General features: G+C 49.7%; 1 protein-coding gene across 1 annotated transcript in view; it reads right to left on the bottom strand.

Annotated features, from left to right (window-relative positions):
- INPP5D (inositol polyphosphate-5-phosphatase D) overlaps positions 1–19947 on the bottom strand; it is a 143598-nt gene extending 123651 nt beyond the window's left edge. Inside the window, exons 1-2 of the mRNA XM_065930551.1 lie at positions 19684–19947; positions 2134–2197 (exon numbers count right to left, since the gene is read on the bottom strand). Coding sequence (XP_065786623.1) covers positions 2134–2197; positions 19684–19817 — 198 coding nt within the window. The 5' untranslated portion in view covers positions 19818–19947. The remainder of the gene's footprint in view (positions 1–2133; positions 2198–19683) is intronic.
- Positions 19948–20697: the final 750 nt, after the last annotated feature.

Genomic DNA, 20697 nt, shown 5'->3' with positions numbered 1-20697 from the left:
TCTCTGTTCTTTTTGACCCCTGCAGCCTGGTGAGGCCCCAGGTTTGGAAGCTGCTGCAGGATCGGCAGCTGTTCCCTGGAAAACGCGATGTCACAGCAGCAAGGAGTGATGGCAAGAGGGTCCGGACCTGGGTGCAACTTAAGATGGTTACAGGCTGTGAGTGCAAACTCTGTACAAGAAGCCACAGTCAGGCCTTTTCCAGCTTACGACCTAGTCATACTTAAAGTCTTCTTCCCTTTGAAGGAATAAAAGAAACCACAAGGGGAAAAAAGATCAAAAGCCCCGACTAACTTTTAACTCGAGAGTTTAAACTCCTTTCAGCAAACCACCAATCAAGGATACCAACCTCTGTGGGAAAGTTCACACAGTCCTAGACTTGGGGAAAATTCAAGGCCGTTGAGCCCCACCGGCCCCCCAGGCAGGCCTCCCTTCGGGCAGTCTTGTCCCTGAGAGGTGAGGAGCCCACAAGAAGACCACCATCCCAGTGGTGGGTGGCTGCCAAGTCTTGAAAAGACCGTCTATAGTATTAGGGTACCAACATGTGTTCCTAGTGACAAGGCTGAGACATGCGGGCATCCCAGACTATCCAAAAACATTCAAATGGGTGTTCTTTAGAAACCATTGCAGATGCACGTGTGTGAAGGACCAAGAAGCCAGAAGCTACGCTCAGCCTGACCTGTGTGTGTGCGCACAAGTGCACTCAGTTGTGTCCGACTCTTTGCAGCCCCATGTGCCCCAGGGACCTGCCTGTTGTCCAGTTCTGTCTGTCCCACTTCCTCCTGAGTGTGTGTTGAGTCACTTCAGCCGTGTCCGACTTTGTGCGATCCCATGGACTGGAGCCCGCCAGGCTCCTCTGTCCATGGGGATTCTCCAGGCAAGAATACTGGAGTGGGTTGCCATGCCCTCCTCCAGGGGATCTTCCCGACCCAGGGATTGAACCCAGGTTTCCTGCATTGCAGGCAGTCTCTTTACCGTCTGAGCCACCAGGGAAGGCCGTTGCATCCTTCTGCACAAAATGCATCATTGCCTTTATCTCTGGAGTCAGTGATTGCACGCCACCTCGCCCGTTCCACTTCTACTTTCTTTTCAACTAGACCCCGCAGATCCTGTCATGGCTCCCCCGTGACATGGTGTCCTGACCCTCGTCTATCTTGGCTGCTCTGCTCGGCTTGCAGGTGGGGCACTCCACCTGTTGGTGTCCCTCCCCAGGGGCCGGAGAGCTGAGCGTCACTCCTCTGCCCCCACTGGCGAGAGCATGGCCTCCTTTATTCGGCACACCGCCCTGCTGGCCTGGGGCAACCAGATAAAAAGAGCTCCCCTGGCCTCTGCATCTCCGTGGTCGTGCACTGTGATCACACAACACCCGTGGGGCTTGTCACACAAACCGTACAGAGGGTGGTTTTCCGGGACTTGCCACACCTGGTATGTCCTTCTTTAACCTTTTTTACCCCTTCTCTCTCTCTCTCTCTTTTTTTTTTTTGGCCAAGTTGCACAGCTTGTGCTTTTAGGATCTTAGTTCCCTGACCAAGTATGGACCTCAGGTCCGCAGCAATGAAAGTGCCAAGTCCCAACCACTGGACCACCAGGGAACTGCCTCTTTAACCTTTATTATGCGGGTTTCACGTGTTCGGACTTTCCATGGGGAAATCAGATGTCATGATGCCTTTGACAGAACAGGTCTCTATGAGTTGAAAGGTATTATTTCCTGCTCATCTTTAGGGCCATCTTCTAACTCTTCAAAACCTAAGGTCTACTGTCCTGCAAGCTCCCTCTCTTCTCTCCTTCACGGCCCACTTACTCTCACCCATTCGAACACATCGAAGAAAAGAATCAACAACCACAGTCACTTTTCCTTTGCATCTGAGCATCCTTCTTCCCGATATTTCCCCTTCACACCCACGAACACAGACTGCATCTGTGGCACCTGCTCCATCATGGCCCGGAGCAGGTCCCTTTGCAGGGTCACGCTCTGCCCGCTGAGCAACCCCAGCCAGGGTCCTCTAGGAGGAAGACAGACTCAGGCAAGCCCCACATCTAGGCTGCCTGGGACATCTGGTTTCTCCCATTCTTTCTCTTTTGCTGCCAGTATAGGCTCCAGTCAAGGTCACATTTTGAGGTTTCTGAAAGACTCACCTGAACAGTGAATTTATCGTCTTCATTGGGCAGAATCCTGTAAGTGTAAACACAGTTCCGGTACCTGAAACAGACCAAGTGCTGAGTTAGAACCTATACATTCCTTTTTCTGGACGTCTAGTGGTCTTGCACAGAGGCACTGCCTGCCCCCTCCCGCCTCACCCCCCAGCACTCAAGGAGCCTCAGGGGAAGGGGGTGAGTCCCTGGGATGTGGTTTACTTTGGTGCTTGGCAGCTGTGTGGGTTGATCTAAAGGGGCCCTCCATCTGCTGTCCTGTTGGCCAAACAAAATGGAGCCAGAGTGGGTGTTTCAAGAAGGAACGAGACCCCAGTGGGGTTGAGCACAGTCGGAGATGCCAAGTGGGAGGTGGGCACAGCCATAGAGGGGCCGTGCTGGCCAGGGTGAGGCTCACGCAGCTCTGGGTGGAAGTCCCCCACCCTCTGTGGCTGCTTCCCCAGGAGACTTTGCCCCACGAGTTCATTCTCCCGAAGGCCGGCCATGACTCCTTCAGAAACCTGGATTTTCCCAGATGCCTTAGGGTGAGCCTCAGGGTAGCTTCTAACACAGAAGTGCAAGGACTCCCAGATTCTCCTTCTAGTGGCTCAGCCCTCCTCTGGTCCAGAGGACTGCGACGTGGGAAGGCAGGAGAGTCACTTTTTACTTTCCTAAAAGCATTGAGAGGAGGGGGGGCTGTCAGGTCTGAGCGTGTGGGAAAGGGGCCCTTAGTGGCTGGCCCAGCTGGGGCAGCCAGCCTGCAGACAGGCTGGTGGCAGTAGGCCTCCGTGGAGTTCCCCTGGCTTGGTTGCTGAGGCCATAGGCATAAGGAATTTGGGGGCCACCAGTTGGGTCTTACACTCTCAGTTGAAATGGCTGTTCTATCCTCCCACCCATAATCTCCCACCCCCTTTTCCCCCACATGGGACTCTCATGGACCCTGAAAACTTGCCCACACCTCTAGACCCCCAGGCGGCTCCACACTCTGGCTCACAGAGGCTCATGTTGTTTCTACGATCAAAGTGATGCTTCAGTACAAAGCAGTCATTCATTTAACCCCTCCTATTTGCCCAGAACACAACACTTATGTGTTATTGTTTAACTAGATTTTGAAGTTATACATTAGTTAAAAAAATGTAAGACCACTCAGAAAGATATAAAATGAAAAAAAATAAATATATCCTCCCCCAGTACTCTGAATTCTTTGGAGTTCCTACTCCTTTTTGTAAATCATTCCAGAATGTTGAAACATACATGTAAACTGATGCATACCTTTCAAATGCAAATAGTATCATATTATATACCTTGTTCTGGAATCTTCTGCTTTTCACCAAAAAAAAAAGAAAAAAATATTAGCCATCTGTCCAAGTCATGTTCCAGCCCGTGACCAGCTCATCATTTATTTGACTAGACTGTGATGATGAACAGGTAGGTTGTGTGTGTGTGTGTGTGTGTGTGTGTGAGAGAGAGAGAGAGAGAGTCACTCAGTTGTGTCCAACTCTTGTGACCCTATGGACTGTAGCCTACCAGGCTCCTCTGTCCGTGGAATTCTCCAGGCTAGAATACTGGAATGGGTAGCCATTCCCCTCTGCAGGGGATTTTCCCCTACCCAGGGATCAAACCTGGGGCTCCTGCATTGCAGGCAGATTCTTCACCGTCTAAGCCACCAAGGAAGCCTGGACAGGTAGTTATTTGGGGCTTTCCACTATTATAAATAGTGCTGCAGTGAACACCTCTATTCTGACCTCTTGTGTACATTGGTGAATCCTCAGTAAAATCCTTTAGTTTCCCCCTCAGTAAAAAAGGGAGAATAATAACACAGCATCAACTTTTTGTGTAAACTGAGCATTTAGACTGGTGCTCAAAACACACTAAACTACAAGTGCTGCCATTCGTGAGTGGTTGTGGATACATCTCTAGAAGGAGGACGGCTGGGCTGAAGGTTGCAGGCACTTTATATTTTGATAGAGACTAACACTGCCTTCCAATGAAGTCATCACACTGTGTCTCCTACTAACCTGTCTTCTACCAACTGGATATGAAAGTGTATATTTACCCGCACCCTGCCAACTGAATGTTATCAGACATTTTAATCTTTTGCAAATTTGAGAGATGATGGCTGGCTTTAATTTGCCTTCCTTTATGAGCAAGGTTGAACGTGTTCTCATAAGTTTTGCTATTTGTGGTTCTTTTTCTGTGAATTCCTTTTCATGTCTTTGGCTCGCTTTTTTTTAAAATTCATCTTTTGCTTATTTATTCATAAGATTTTGATATATGTTACAATATATTTTGGAGTTATTTAACACTGTTGATGTTTTTCTTCTTAGCTGTATAGAGGTTTTATAATTTTATGTGGTCCATCTTACAATTTTTAATGCCTTTTGAAACATGAATGCTAAAAGAAAGTTTTGGGGAATGTTTCGGGTGATTTCACTTCCACGTGTCTCTTCATTTCTTATAGGAAAATTTCCTCTCTTCCTCTGATCCCTTTTATTCCCATCTCTCCCATTCCTGTCCTGTCTCCAGATCCTGAACTGACACCACAATTGGCTTATTTCAGAGATGGCCAGGATGAAGCTCTAATTCAGCATCACCCCACCTCCCAGAGATGTCCCCAGGGAAATGGGGAACCATCTCAGACCCCCACCTCACTCCCCCCATGCCCACCTGCTGCAGCCTCAACCCCATTTGTAGAGCCAACCAGGCACACACCCCAGACAGTTGGAAGCCTGTTCTGCTCTTATCTTTCACAGCGTGTTCTCATGACACTTCCTCCTGTAGATATGCAAATAGGGCCAGGGCAGAGAACCGTCTCTTATTTGGCTGAGGGCAGCTAATTTATGGAAGAGGTGGAACAGGCCCCAAACATCAGCTTGTAAGAAGAAAGAAAGAACACAGAGTCACCAAGAGGGGTACACATTAAGAGCGCAGAAGAGAACTGGATTCAGTGAATCAAGTGTGGCAGACAAGCCTCTATGGCTTTTTCAAAGGTGTTCTAGAAACACTGAAACAGCTCCATGTTACTCAAATGGATCAGAATCAAAAGCTATTACAGCAGAAGACACTTTGCCCTTAGATAGTTAACATTCAGCATCTCCCATGCGTGGGGGTAGGGGGGGAGCATACATCATCCCTGGGGCCGAATCAGTGGTCTTCAAGGAAAAGCATGAGCATCACCACCACCACCAACCCTCTGCCATGCACACCCCCTGGAGAGCAGTTGGTCCAAACTGGCTGCCACTGGGGGCTCTGCAGAGAGGTGGGAGGGGCCACTCTTCAGCCTCCCATACTCACCAGCAGCTGCACTTCACCCTGGTCCCATACATTTGGCATGTACATATACGTGCATGTGCACACGCATAGACAGATACATAACATACTAATATACACATGTTGTTGTTTAGTTGCTAAGTCGTCTCTGACTCTTTGTGACCCTATGGACTGATCCTGTCAAGCTCCTCTGTCCACAGGATTCTCCAGGCAAGAATACTGGAGTGGGTTGCCATGCCCTCCTCCAGGGGATCTTCCTGACCCAGGGATGGAACCCGTGTCTCCTGCAGCTGCTGCACTGCAGGTGGATTCTTTACTGATGAGCTACCAGGGAAGCCCACACAAACACATATACATCCACAGAATCTTACATACAGAGTGTTTACAGTGACGATTCCACAAGTAAATCACCTTTGACAGCCACTGCCCTCAACATAATCCAGACAACGTGCTCATTGGGGACCATGGGTCCTATTTAGCCCTTTCTCGCCTCTCTATAGTGATCTAGTAACAATTTAGGGGAAGGGAGAGTTAGCTCAAATGGTAAAGTACTCACTTGGCCCATGAGGGGTACCGGGATTGATGTAGTTACGATTTAGGGCGCTAACCCTGGTCTTCAGTTGCTACTCCTTCCAGGGTCTGGGCCACATTTCAAAGCAAGCGTGTTAGGAATATTCCCATCAGAGACCCAGGCTGGGATGACGCTGGACTGGCCCAGCCTCCCGCATATGGGATCACTCTATTCTCGGAGGCGGTGGTGCTCACAGCAAATTTTCCATGCAACTCCCGACAGTCGTTGGGTGACTACAGGTGCCTACACTGTTCTCAGCAGGAGATGCTTCCCCCCGGAAGGCATTTTCAGGTCGCGGTTTGGGAAGTTTAACTCAAATGTAAGAGGATGAGCAAGTGGCAATAGGAAGAAACTACTTCGTGGCATTTTATTTATTCTTTCAGATTAATGTTACTATTTCTGTGTGACTATTCCTAGCTAAATAACCACTGAGAACATGCCCAGAAGCATCTTTAACTGTGGTGAGAAAGAGAGAGAAATCAAATTCTGATATTCGAGAACCTCATTAGTGTCTGTCTCACTCCGCCGATCAGCTTAGCATGTTCCCGAGTTGTTTAAAAAAACTCCTTTGTAACTCAATATTCTTCAATTCTAATTTCTAATTGTATGTGTTTTCTCTTCTTTTCCTTGCTTGAGTGTTGCAGACATCTGGACTAGAGAGGATGGGAGAACAAGGATTGGAAGCTCTACATTCAAAAAAGCCACTTGAGTCCAATGTAGAAATTAGAGAAAATGTGTGTACACCCTACGAACCAAGGGTGCTCACTGTCCATCACCCAAAGCTCAAAGAATCCCAGTCAAAGAGAGTGAGGAAAAGAGGACATCGGATCAGAAGAGAGACAGCAGGAGGAGGCCAGGAGAGAGGTGAGGGGAGTGTAGCTTGGGGCCTGCAGCACACCCTACCTACCCCAGCATCCTGGGGGGAGGCCTTGCCTGAGACCCCCAGGAGGAAGCCCACCCATCGGTGCACCACACCACCCCTGCATCACTCAACCTAATCAGGTGAGTCTCAGATCAGGGGGCTCCCTCTCCCATCCCTGCTGATGCTTTATCTTTGGAAAGAAGAGTTGGGCAGAACCCAGCCCAGTGTCTAAAAAAATAATTGGATCCAGTTTTTTCCTGACAGTTCTTTGCTGGAAAAGAAAAATCACCGGATCTATCAAAAACAGCGCCAGTCAAAAGGAGGGGGTACCATTTTTCTAAGAACTCAAAGATGATGTCTCCATGTTACATAGAAGCACTGCAAAAAGAAAAAAAGAAAATACACTCTGGAGAAGTCTGACTTGTGAGCTCAGTAAGATTTAAGAGACAACTGCTTCTCTGAAACTGGAGAAATCCATTGTGAAAACTGAGCAACAGGAAATAAAAAACTGGTCAGAAGTGAAAAACCTAGAGTTCTACGATCAGCATTAAACACCAAGACAGAGGCAGTGAATAGCAGCTTTGTGTTCTGGAGAACTTTAACAAGGAAGAAGATAAATCTGAGAAAGTCAGTTAGTACAGGAAGAGAAGGAAGATGAGAAATACAGAGGACACAGTTCTGTCCTCCAACATAAATACAGTAAGGGTTCCTGAACTCACAATTAGCTTTCTTTTTTGAATTTTCTTTTTAGCTTTCTAATATAAAAAGAAAAAGCAGAACAGGTAAGTAAATCTAAGCACATATGACTTTAAATTCAGAAAACTCAATGGACGACCCTCTTTTTATAAAGTATTTTTTTATGTGAACCATTGTTTAAGTTTTTATTGAATTTGTGACAATATTGTTTCTATTTTATGCTTTGGTATTTTGGCTGCAAGACATGGGGGATCTTAGCTACCTGAACAGGGACTGAACCTGCACCCCCTGCTTTGGGAGGAGAAGTCCCAGGGAAGTCCCAGAACAGCCTTCTGACAAACAGAATAGCAAAAAGAAAACAATGCAGATGACCTGGACATGATTCTTGCACCCTCTTCTCCATCCCTCAACAGACCCACTCTCTCCTTCACCCGCCCTGTGTCCAGCAGGCTGGCCTGTCGTGGGCAACGTCACCAATGTTAAGTGAACGGGAGGCGCTGGCAGGGTGAGAAGATGATGAGATAGGGGCATCTGTCCCCCTGACCCAGCCCCCCGACCTGCAGCAGACCAGCAGTGGCTGAATTCCTGCAAGGGAGGCCCCAAGGCTCAGGACCAGCAGTGGGAATGTCTTCCCAGGGTTGCCCGCCCAGGTTACTCCACCATCTCTGCGCCTAGCACCCCTTTGATTATGCCATCTATTTCCTGTTGGGATCCTGGCCAACACAACTAGTAAGCAAAACCAGTAGTGAGTAACAGAGGATAGCAATAGCAATAAAATGGGAACCTTAAAATTACAGAAAACCATGCATAATTGTATGCCAGGAAATTTGAAAATGTCAACAAATTTTTTTTTACTAAAAGACATATATAACTTAGCAGAAGTAACACGAAAACAACAAGGTCCAGTTGTAGAGGATGGGGAACCATAGTCAATATCCTGTGATAAACCGTAACGGAAAAGAATATGAAAAAGAATATGGATATATGTATAACTGAATCACTTTGCTGTACTGCAGAAATTAACACAACATTTAGATCAACTACATTAAACTTTTTAAAAAAGTAGCATGAGAAGAAGTAGAAATCAAGAAAGAATCAATACCAAAAAAAAAAAGAAAATGAACTATCTCTACAGATGGCTCTGAGGAAAAGCACCTTTGCCAATTTTTTTTCTATTTGAAAAAATCAGGTAATGATGATGCTTCATAAATGTTTCTGTAGTCAAAATCATATAAAATCAATTTCACTTATGAACAAAGATGCAAAAATTCTAAATGAAATTCTGAGTATAATAAAGTCATCGTAATCAAGAACAGTCTGTTCTAATCATGCCAAAAAAAAATGGTTCATATTAGGAAATCTATAAAATCAAACTCTTTACCAGTTAATGAAATACAAGACACAGCTTAATCATCTCAATATATATTAAAAGGCACTTGATAAAAGTTAATACTCAGTTCTTCAAAACTCTTCATAAAACTAGGAAAAGACAGCTTCTTCTTTGACGTGCAAAAAAAAAACACAAAAAACTCACAACTAGCTGTTATCCACGGCTAACTACATGCCAGATACTGCATTAAGTCCTTCCCAGGTAGCACCAGGTTTGATATTCATAGTACTTCTGTTTGAGGTAGATATTTTCTCTTCTCAATATCCTCCACTGTAATATCTTAGAACTATCAGCCACTGCAATAAAATATGAACTCTGAATAAGAGTTACAAGTATTTGGAAAATAGGCCACAAAATAATTATAATTCATGTATGCTTTGATTATTTAGCAAGAAAATTCAAGAGCAGCAAATGAAAATAGTTTTTAACAACGAGGAGTAAAGTGATAGAATAAAAGTGAATTTATAAAATTAACTTCTCTGTGCATTATCAGTTATTCCAAAAGGGTAACTGCAGAAGAAAAGGTATTCACAACAGTAGCAAAGTAATAAAATAATCAAAAGTAATCATACTAACAAATATGTAGGACCTGTGAAGAAAATTACCAAGTTAAAAATAATAGCAATAGCTGTATTTATTATTACAGCTATTATTATTACAGTATTTATTATTACTAAAATGTCCACTTGTACAAGTTGTATCATGGATTTCATGAAATTACAATCAAAGTGCCAACAGTGGACTTCCGTGGTGGACCAGGAAGTGGTTAAGAATCTGTCTGCCAATGCAGGGCACATAGTTCGATCCCTGGGTTGGGAAGATTCCGCATGCTGTGGGGCAACTAAGCTGCAACTACTGAGCTCACATGCCCTAGAACTCGCGCTCCTCAACAAGAGAAGGCAATGAGAAGTCTGCACACCACAACTATAGGGGACCCCCACTCACTGCAACTAGAGAAAGCCTGCATGCAGCAACGAAAGCCCTCTGCGCAGCCAAAAATAAATAAAATTTTTTTAAGTCACACTAGTATTTTTTCCAACTTGTCAAAATTATTATCTGGTTCATCTGGAAGAATACTTAAAAAGAACAGATATGCAAATCCTAAAGTAAAATAGTTTATAAAACAGTGGTAAGGCATTCAGTGTGAACTTGGTGTGAGAAAAGCAGACAGACATGGACCAGGCTCAACAGGCAAAAAAGAGATATGGAAGACTTAATACATGGTAGGAGAGAAGCCACGAAGAGCAAGGAATAAGTTATTCAGTGAGAGGTTTCAAGAAAGATGGTTACTTGAGGAAAATACCCATAAATCTTTGTCTAACACCATTCATTAATTTCAAAGAGATTAAAGTGTTCAGTGTAAAGCAGTAACACCAAAACAGAAAAGCCTACATTTTCTCCATCTGCTTTTGCCAAATACTGTGCTAAGCATGTGATACACACTTTTCATTCAGTCCATCCAACAACACTACATGGGTATTCTTATCCCTGATTTTCAGATGAGGAAACCGAGGCCCCATAGCATTAGACAATCTACCAGAGCTTGGAAAGGCAGAGTGACCTCTTAGCCTGAGCCTATTAGCTCTAAAGGCCCTAGCCCCCACAGGAAGAAAAAGAAACAAAATTCCTGGGTGCAGAAGGACTCTACATTGGAAAACAAAGGGAAAAAAGTCACAAAAGAGCAAGATTGATAGACTTCACAAAAACTTACAGTCTCTGAATGTGGTGGTGAGGGGGAAGTCATGAAGTTTAAAGGCAACTACAGCGAAAATATTTGCAACAAATGTGATATAAGGAATTCATGCAAAGAGGTGCTAACAGAAAAACTACAGTTTCAAACGGAAAAAAGGCAAAGAGAGAATGAAGCAGACCATCCACAAGAGAGAAATGATGAAAGTCAATAATCCAAACAAGTTTACCCCGACTGTAATCAAGCAATGAAAAACAAAATGAACGGAAATTAGCTACCTTTCACCTTGTAATTCAATATATTTTAAAAATGAAAATATTCAGTAAAGGGAGGCTGGAATGAGGTGGGTGCTCTTTGGCACTGCTTACCAGAACATAAATTATAACAAGATTTCTGGAAAGTAATTTGTCTTTTCCATCAAGAGCCTTTGATCCAGTAATTCCTCCCCTGGAAATATATCATCAGAAATGTCAGATATTTGCACAAAGACCTTCATCACTGTCATATTTAAAATAGCAAAACACTGTTAGTAACTTAAATGTCTGACAAAAGAAGAGTATTCCATAAATTATGGTGCATTGTGTTATAGAATTTGTGCATCTATTAAATATGATATTTAGGATGAAATGTTAACTAAATGAGAAAATGCTAATGTTGCTAGAAAATGCAGACTAAAATTACATGGTATTAGGCATATATTAATATAATATAGAGCTTATGGAACTTAAAGAGGTATGTATGTATCTACCTATGTATAGACATATCTATCTATATATATATATAGAGAGAGAGAGAGTATAGATGAGAAAATACAGCAGCAAATTAACAGTATTTGTGTTAGCCTCTCATCTCAGTGATTGGGTAATTATTTTCTTCCTTAACACCTTGAATGCTGTATGTTTTACTTAATACTGTATTTTTTAAGTTTACTTGAAAAAACGTGGGAGGAGAAGGGGACGACAGAGGATGAGATGGTTGGATGGCATCACTGACTTAATGGACATGAGTTTGAGCAAACTCGGGTGATGGACAGGGAGGCCTGGCATGTTGTGGTCCATGGGGTCGCAAAGAGTCGGACACGACTGAGTGACTGAACTGAGCAGAAAAATCGCCGCCCTGTTTATCAGGGTCTATTCCTACACTGGCCCTGACACACGGGATGTCCAGCAAGACTCTCCCCTCCGGAGGACAGGTTTCTAGTTGGCAAGGGAAGGGCTGGACCAGCTGATCCTTTGGTGTCATTTACAGTAAGTAAGCGAACCCAAATAGTCTGGGTCCTGGTACTTGCAAACACAACACTTTTCTCAATAATGGGACAAAGGGGCTGTGATATCAGCAGGAGAGAGAGGAGGGAACCGGTCCAGAGAGCTGCCCGGGGGGCCTGGCCTGCAGGGCTGCGGACACTCAGGCCTCCTCATCCGCTGCTGGGCTTCCTTGCAGCCTTCGGACTCTAGACCCCTCAGACTCTCCCTCCCGTGTTGGCAGTTAATCACTCTTAAGATGGCCTCTGCGTCTCGCCTCTCTCTTCCTTCTCCCAGCTTCACGCAGCGCTTCTTCCCGGCCCGGGGCCCAGACCCCTCTCAGCCCTCCAGGCGCTCACCCGGCCCCGCCCACAGCCGCCGCCAGTCGTGCGTCAGCCGCCGCGTCCTCTTCCGGCCTCATCTCTCTCAGCACTTGCTCTGAGGAGGCCCCACGCGACGGCCCAGTGTCCCCCGGAGGCTCCCGCGGCCTCCAGGAAGCCCCAGGAGTGACGCTCAGCCACCGCCCCCCTCTCCGCTCCTGCCGCGGAGCGCTCCTCACAGAGGGGCCTCCCCCTCTGCCTCCGAGACGTCGCTCCTCACTCGGCAGCTCTAAGAGCTCACGGCCAAGAGCCTCTCATACAGAGCGAAGTCACGTCCGAAGAAGAAAGATACAGTACGTCAGTGGCGTCCACCCGGCGTCTAGAAAACCAGGACAGATGAACTACTGACAGAGAAGAAATGGAGACGCAGGTGTGGAGCCCGGGCTGGTGGCCACGGCGCGGGGGAGGAGAGGGTGGGACCAGCGGAGAAAGGCGCACTGACACGCGTTCACCATCGTGTGTAAAGTAGATGGCCAGCAGGAAGCCGCCGCACAGCGCAGGGAGGCCCGCCTGGCGCTCCGTGACGACCTAGAGGCGTGGAGAGGGAGGGGACGGAGGCTCGAGAGGAAGGGGATATGTGTGTATAGTTATGACTCATTCCCGTTGGTGTACGGCGGAGACCACAACAGCGTGTCACAGCAATTATCCTCCAATTCAAGAAGAAAAAAAAGGAACAGCCAGTGTTCAGCGGGTGCTGACTATGTATGTTTGTCGTCCACATTCTCCCGTTTTATCCTCTCAGTAATCCAGCGACAACAACGGAAAGACAAATCGCCCCATTTTTCACATGGGCAAAAGATACAAACAGACATTTCTTCAGAGAAGGTATGCAGGTGGCCAAGGAGCAGAGAAGAGGCTCAACAACATTCATCGTTAGAGAGATGCCAACCCAAGTCACAATAAGAGGCTACTTCACACCCACTAGGACGGCCATTACCAAAGCCATAATAACAAGTGTACCTGAGGGTGTGAAAAAACTAGACCCTGCTGATGGGAATGAAGCAGCACCACGACTGTAGAAAAGATGGACAGTTCCACAAAAAGTAAAACAGAATTACCACATGACCCAGCAGTTCCACCCCAGACAGTTGAAAACACACGTGCATAAAACAACTTGAACTTAAATGACCACAGCAGCATCATTTGTAATAACACAAAAGGAAGAGCAACCCACATGCCTGTCAACTGATGAACAGCTAAATAAAATGTGACCTTTTGATAAAATGGACTATTATTTTTCCATGAAAACGAATGATTCATACTACAACATGGATAAACCTTGGAAGCATTATGCCAGTTGAGAAAAGTCAGATACGAAAGGCCACATATTGGGTGATTTTATTCCTATGAAATTATCCAAAACAGGCAAATGGTCAGAGACAGAAATTAAGTCAATCAGTAGTTGGCACAGTTTGGGAGGGATGGAAATGGGAAGTGACTCCTAAGAGGTTCAGGTTTTTTAGGAAGGGGAGGGGTGATGAAAATGTTCTGGTGTTAGATGGTGGCGATGGCATCACTGACTCGATGGACATGTGTTTGAGCAAGCTTGGGGAGTTGGTGATGGACAGGGAGGCCTGGCATCCTGCAGTCCATGGGTTTGCAAAGAGTTGGACAAGACTGAGCGACTGAACTGAACTGATTTTTTCAGTTTGTAACCAGTTGTAAAAACCAGTTGTAAAAACTGGTTTTACAACATTATGAATGCACTACACACCTCTGAATGGTACACTGATTCTACAGGGTATGAGTTTTACTGCAATAAAAAAAATTAAGCCAATGAGTGGGCATTTCCCCAGGGAGGACGCTGGGTGGGTACAGGGAGGTTAGCATCTTGCAAGGCTAGAACTCACATGGGGCCCAGCCAACCGCAGAGGGCTTGCCCCTAAGGACTTCACCACATGACCTGAATTAGTGAGGGAAGAGCCTCCATCACTGGGGCAGGGAGGAAGCCCTAGAGAACCACTTCTCCTGGCCATGCTGGGGTTCACAGTCCAGGAGATGGGACCACTCAACGGAGAAGCTCCAAGGAGTGTGCACAGGTGGCTCTCACCTGTCAGGTAGACAGGTGCTCAGTCTCTTCAGTCGTGTTTGACTCTTTGAGACCTTACAGACTGTAGCCCACCAGGCTCTGTCCATGGGATTCTCCAGGCAAGAATACTGGAGTGGGTTGTCATGCCCTCCTCTGGGAGACCTTCCAGACCCAGGGATTGAACTTGGGTCACCTGCACTGCAGGCTGATTCTTTACTGCCAAGCCACTAGGGAAAAACACACCAAAGCCAAGCCTCCCCTGGTTCTGGAAAAATTGCTCCAGGGTGGTAGGCTAGGCCACAGAGAGCCTGGAGACACTCGACTTGACCATGGGTTTTCCAAGTCACTGCACAAAGAAAGTAACAGGAACCTGTTAGGTGGAGAGGCCTCCCCAGGCACATCACTCCCTCTTGATCCTGCTCGCAGAAGGACTGCTCAGAATAGTGGTCCCCGGACAACTAGTCAGCAAGCTGGACAATCTTTTACACAAACCAGCTTTTAGAAGCCGTGGTCCTCTGGCTCTGACTATTATCTGTGCCAGCATCTCTCACCCTTTGTCAATACCAGATAGGAAAAACAGTCTTTTCCTTTGCATGTGCACAAAAGTAATTCATGAGCAGTATCGATTGTCATTGTTGTCGTTTAGCTGCCAAGTTGTGTCCGACTCTTTGTGACCCCACGAACTGCAGCACGAAATACTTCCCTGTCCTTCACTATCTCCTGGAGTCTGCTCAAACTCATGTTCATGGAGTCAGTGATGCCATCCAACCATCTCATCTGCTGTTGCCCCCTTCTCCTCCTGCCCTCAGTCTTTCCCAGCATCTGGGATCGGTATAAACTTTCCTAACCTTTGAAAGGGGGTTGGAGGAAGGAGGATTACATCAGACCCATTCACACCTTAGTAAATGGCTTTACGCCCTCCAGTACAGTCCTGCCCCATGCCCCTGCCAAGTCCCTTCTCTGCTCTATATCACGAGGGGTCTGCCTTCCAGGCCTCCTCTGACTCTACACACACCCAAACTTGCTGGCGTCTCTCTCTTTCTCTTTCCCAGGAACAGTAAGTTCAAGTCCTGGTCCTGCCATCATTAGTACTGTGAACATACAGCATGTTACCTAACTTCTCTGGGTCTCAGTTTCAGCATCTGTAAAGTGGGGATAATAACCACACTTCCTCCGAAGGCCAGTGTGGACAGTGAGTGAGTTAGTGTGTGCAAAGAGCTTAGGACAGAACCTGACATGCAGGTTGTCTTCTGCTGTTATTTTTAGACAGAATGCATCAGTATCCACCTTCAGTTTGCAGAGCAAGGCTGCAGTGGTATGACCTTCTTACTAACAAGTAGAATGCTTTGTCAGAGGGCACTTTTGGTGACAAAATGTCCTTCTAGGGCTTCTTTGTCTTTCTGGCCGTGCTCACAAGGCTACCAAGTCCAGGCTACCTTGTACTGTCCCTGGGAAGGCGGCTGTAGCTTTGCCTGGGCAGCTTGTGGTTGGCCAGGTGCTGAGGGAAACCCAGACCATGTCCTCGCCACAGCTGGTCAGGCCAGACATCGGTTTCAGAGTCACGGGTAGCACATGCCTGCCCCTGCCCCTGGGAGGGAAGCCAACTCTCTCCCATGTGGTTTAGTGGGAACACCACTGGACCAGGCAGCTCCATCCTGCATGGTGGCTGATGAACCCAGAATATACAGGCTTCCTCCTGGGGGCTGGGCTGCTCTTACAGAGACGGCAGTGTATCTCTGACTCCTCTGGGCCGTTGTTCTAGTTCAACCCGCCCAGCCAGGGCAAGGAGAGCCTGGCCCCAACTGACCCGTGACCCCACACGTTGACAGACCCGAATCCCCAAAGGTGTACCTCTTCTCTGCAGCAGAAGGCACGTGGCAGCAGTGCTGGCCCCACGTGGAAGCACAGTCCTGGCAGGAGAGGAGGGCACAAGCTTGACAGGCCCTTAGCATCCTTTGTACAACAGGGGCCGGACGGCCCCCTCAGGGAGCCCCCCGACCTCCCTAGTCTGCTGGCAGGTTCGAGTGGGGCCAGGGGAGCGTCACATAGGCCCTACCCAGAAGACCCACTGCCCCTTGCCATCTCAAGCCCCTTGCTGCAAGAAGGCAGAGCTGGAGTCTGTCCATGGGGTCAGTTGCCTGGGGTCCTCCCCTCCAGCTCTCGGCACCCTGAAATGGGCCTCAGGGTCCCCCTAAAGCAAGGTTTTCTGAGTTGTGGAGGAGCAGGAGGTAGGGCTGACCTCCCGAGAGGAAGTGCAGGTTTGCTAGGCCCGGGGACGAACGGGCACCCGTGGGTCACGTGGGCCACTGTCAATCGCAGCCTTGTCTTCTGGAGTCTCCCTCACACCCTCCTTAGTTCTATTTAAATAGGCAAATTCTGTCCTCTTTCTCCAGCAAGCAGCCCACTCCCGAGGAAGTTGCCCTCAGGTCCTGGAGCTCCAAGCATCTCAGTCTAAACCGGTGTAGGAAGCCCCCTGCCGCCCCCTTTTCTCAACTGGAGGGGCAGGGAGTCCAGGCAGGGCAGGTCTGGGCACCCGGGGCCCGAGGTCTTTTCCCGTATAGATTTTTCCGGTGTAGGACGGCCAGTCTTGAAGGCTTCCTTCTGCTTCCTCGCTCAGTTTGGAGCAAGGTGACTAAAAGGCCTTGGCCCCATGGCTGGCTTACCTGGGGTCCTGCTCTCTCAGCAACTCCCAGAGAGCAGCAGAGGGTACCGCCTGATGCCTGGGAAACTCAGGCTTGTGGAACCCCACTGGGGTGCCCCTCACTGGCCGAGGACCAAGAGGACAAGGTTTTCACCAGTCCCAGGAAGAGAGAAAGCTAAGGATGGGGTGGGAGGGTGGGGGGCTGTTTTTCAGGAAGTCAAACCTGTGTGATTTAAAGGACTGGCTTTTTAATTTTTTCTGTTTTGTTTTTTAAGAGCACGTTCTTCTTGCCTTTTCGGTGGCATTAAAGGATACTTCCATGAAATCAGCAGCTGAGAGGCGGCAGTTAGATGTCACTTAGCTAGGTTTTTGTTTTTAAATCTCCTTAATTGGCAACACTAAAGGTGGTGGCAAAAGGAGGTCTCCCAGGGTTTTGGAAAGTTTGGGGTTCCTGCCCCTGCAGGAAGCGTGACTTCCCCCCCGACAGACCCAAGGGGAGAGGGGAGCCCCGGGCCTGGGGTTAGTGCCTGGCCTCACGGCTGGGCTCTCTGGGGAGGGCTCCAAGCCCTGCTGTCTGGAGCTAAAGGGGCCTTGGGGCTGGGAGACTGACAAGAAGCCCAGCCCTGCACTCAGAGGATGGTGGATATGGGGTGGGGTGTGTACCCTCCCGAAGAGGCAGACCCTGTTCAGTTGCCAAGGCTCCGAGAGTAGCTCAGCACCGGGGGAGGGGGCGGGAGGGAAGGTGACGTAAGAGAGAGGAACGAATACTGCATACCCTCTGGGATCTCAGTTTTGCCACCAGCCAGCCCGGCAGTGTGGGGGCTCTCCTGGTGGCTCTGACGGTTAAGAATCCGCCTGCAAAGCAGGAGACCCGGGTTCAATCCCTGGGTCAGAAAGATCCCCTGGAAAAGGGAATGGCAACCCACTCCAGTATCCTTGCCTGGGAAATCCCAGAGGAGCCTGACGGGCTATACAGTCCATGGGGTTGCAAACAGTCGGATACCACTGAGCAACTAACACACACACACACACATAGTGGGGTGGTGTGGACAAAGGCCTCAAGCTCTCTGAGGTCTGCCCACTTGCCAAGTCAGGGGCCGTGGGACTAGAGGTTTCATGGCTTCTCCCAGCTCTGGCTCTGGCTGTCACAAGGCTCCCAGTTTGGAGTCAGAGACCCACCTTCCAGTCTATAGCCTAAGCCTGACCACGGCTCCTGGTCAAGGGGCTGCTGTGAAGGTTAGTGAGCTGGAGCCTGGAAGCTCCCAAGGTCTCCTGGGGAGGGTAAGAGCTCCACGTGGGCTGAGGGGAGGCAGATCAGGACGTCCCCACTGTTTCTCCACCCAGGTTGATGGGTCCCCACAGGGGCTGCGCCTGTGGGAAGACTGGGTCTGCTTCCCTTCCTCCTGGGTGTGAGAACTGGGGTCTCAGGAAGCCGGCCTTTGGAGGGCGAGGCTCTGATGCAGTCAGACCTCAGGCCAGGTGGCCAGCTGAAAGCTTGGGTTACTTTCTAAACACTCCCAGTTCATCCTGGTAAACACCCTGCCTTCTCTCGCTGCCACTGGAACCCAGGCTCACACCGGCTTGACAGGCACAGGACTGGGGTGGTAGCAGTCTGTCTGTCTGGGTGCAGCCCCTGGGGACGGACAGTGTTGACTTTGTCCTCACTCGGTTAACCCATCTGAGCCTCAATTTCCTCATCTGCAAAAGCGGCCAGCAAAAGGATCTGCACTTCAGATTGTCGCGAGGTTGAAATAGGTTGACGCACAGACAAATGCTCAAACTCAACAAGCTCCAAATAACGCCCGTGGTCCATGACCCATTTCCCGTCCTGCATGGATAGCGGTAGGGTCTGCCTGCTCAGAGGGACCCTTCTGCAAGCCCAGGGGTGCTACCTGAGAGGTGCAGGTGAACACGCCCTTCCCCCATCACACCCGAGGCCCCAGCGGGCATGGTTAGACCGCAGGGCGGCAGAGTGCAGGGCTACGGGCCTCCCTCAGACGTTGGTGGAGAAGGGTGTTTCAAAAAGGAACCTTCAGCAAGTGGCCGGTTCCCCAGTTTGTGGACAACTGGCTCATTCAGCAACATCCCAGAGGCGGGGGCGGGGGGTCAGTCGATGGTGGCCGAGAGGCCTCAAAAGGTGGGGACACAGCTGAGGGCCGAGGACGGGTGAGAAGTGGCTCCTGCTGTTGGTAACGTGACTTCCTCTGCTCCCAGGGCCCCAGATACAGCTTCTGATCCTTTCTTGAGTGACTCCCCATGTTCACGGCTCCCCAGACAACAGCTTCCTCCAAAGACCCATGCCCTGGCACAGGAAGGGTTCCCTCTTGCCACTTCCGTTCTTCCAGGAGGGTTTCCCAGCTGGGCATCTTTGACCAACACCTGAACTGACCCAGTTGCTTTCTAACACTCCCACCACCACCGAGCCCTGAGTTTCCACCCAGCTCACAGGGCCTGGATACCCCTTCCTCCTTTTGGCCCCTGGAACCTCTAGGAAGCCCCTGGTCCTGCTGCTTGCTGGTCGCTGGGGTGTGTGGCCCAGGCCCCAGGCTAGTCCACGGGGGCTTCTGCTCTCAAAATCCCAACTCCAAGGCTGAGCAGGTCTCCCAACGGGCCTCAGCCAGACCCACCAACAAACCTGGGGAGCGTGCACGGTCGCTGGACACAAAAACAACCCCATCCCAGGGCAGGGGCCTGACACGCCCCGAGCCAGCTTGCCCTGTGCCCAAGCGGCACCTCCATCACCTCCATAGCCAGACCGGGCCGGGGCGGGCAGGTCGGGTACTCACAGCACACAGAGCGCGTAGGCCCGGGAGATGGACTCGCTGGCACGCACGAGGAAGCTCCCGTCCTTGCCCGTCCTGGAGAGCAGCTCCTCCGCCTTGGAGCGGGTGATGTTGCCGTGGTTCCAGCATGGGACCATGGTGGGCGCGGGTCTCCCCGGGGCCGGGCCCGGCGGCCTCACCACTGGACCGGACACTGCGCCGACAGGGGGGCTGGGCCCTCCTGCGCCGTGACCCCCCACGGGTTCCCTCTTAGTCGCCGCAGCTGCTGCTGCTACTGCCACCCGCTCACTGACTGACTTCCTGTTTCAGGCACTCGGCGAGGGAAAGGAAGCTGAGCTGCAGAGAACTTCCTCATTGCAGAGCCCAAGCAAGACAGTCCTCCACCTCCCCCCTCACGGCCTGCTGCCCCTCCCTCTCACCATCCCCCCGCCCGCGCCCCCCACCCCCGGCTCCTTCCTTTAATGGGTCCCGGTCCCTGGCATGGAGAATATCAGCTCGAGTTCTCCTGGGGGAATCTCTCAGCTCCTCTGGCGTCAGGAGGCTCAGGGCCAGCGAGGCCCAAGCGTTGTCCATTCTGAGGCCCGTGACCCGATGCCACGCGTGGGGTGGCCACGCTCTGGACGTCCACCCCAGCCCTCTGCCCTACCCCCGAGCCTTCCACCTTCCTGTCTACTCCCTCCGACATGCCCACGGGCCAGAGGCTCACAGGGCCGGGCTTCTCAACTGGGGCTGAGGCCTGCACCCCCACCCCCTGCCAAGGGGGTACCAGCCGAGCCCCCCTACTCATACCGAGACACACAGGGCCACCTGCGCACCGTTCAGCCCCTGGGAGCTGGGAAGACTTTGGGCGACACCACCCGTGGGCTCCCTGGGGACAGCTCTGTGACATTTTATATCCATCATGGGGGCCCGCGGTTATATGGGAGCCCATGGCAACCCTTTTCCAGGGCAGCACATCCTGATCCCAGTGGCCCAGCTTAGGGAGGGAGCTGGGAGGGCTCTTGGGACATGGACCTT

The sequence above is a fragment of the Muntiacus reevesi genome, chromosome 1 (assembly GCF_963930625.1).
Source record: "Muntiacus reevesi chromosome 1, mMunRee1.1, whole genome shotgun sequence".
Taxonomy (NCBI): domain Eukaryota; kingdom Metazoa; phylum Chordata; class Mammalia; order Artiodactyla; family Cervidae; genus Muntiacus; species Muntiacus reevesi.
The sequence above is the reverse complement of the archived record's forward strand: the minus strand, read 5'-3'. Positions and strand labels throughout refer to the sequence as shown.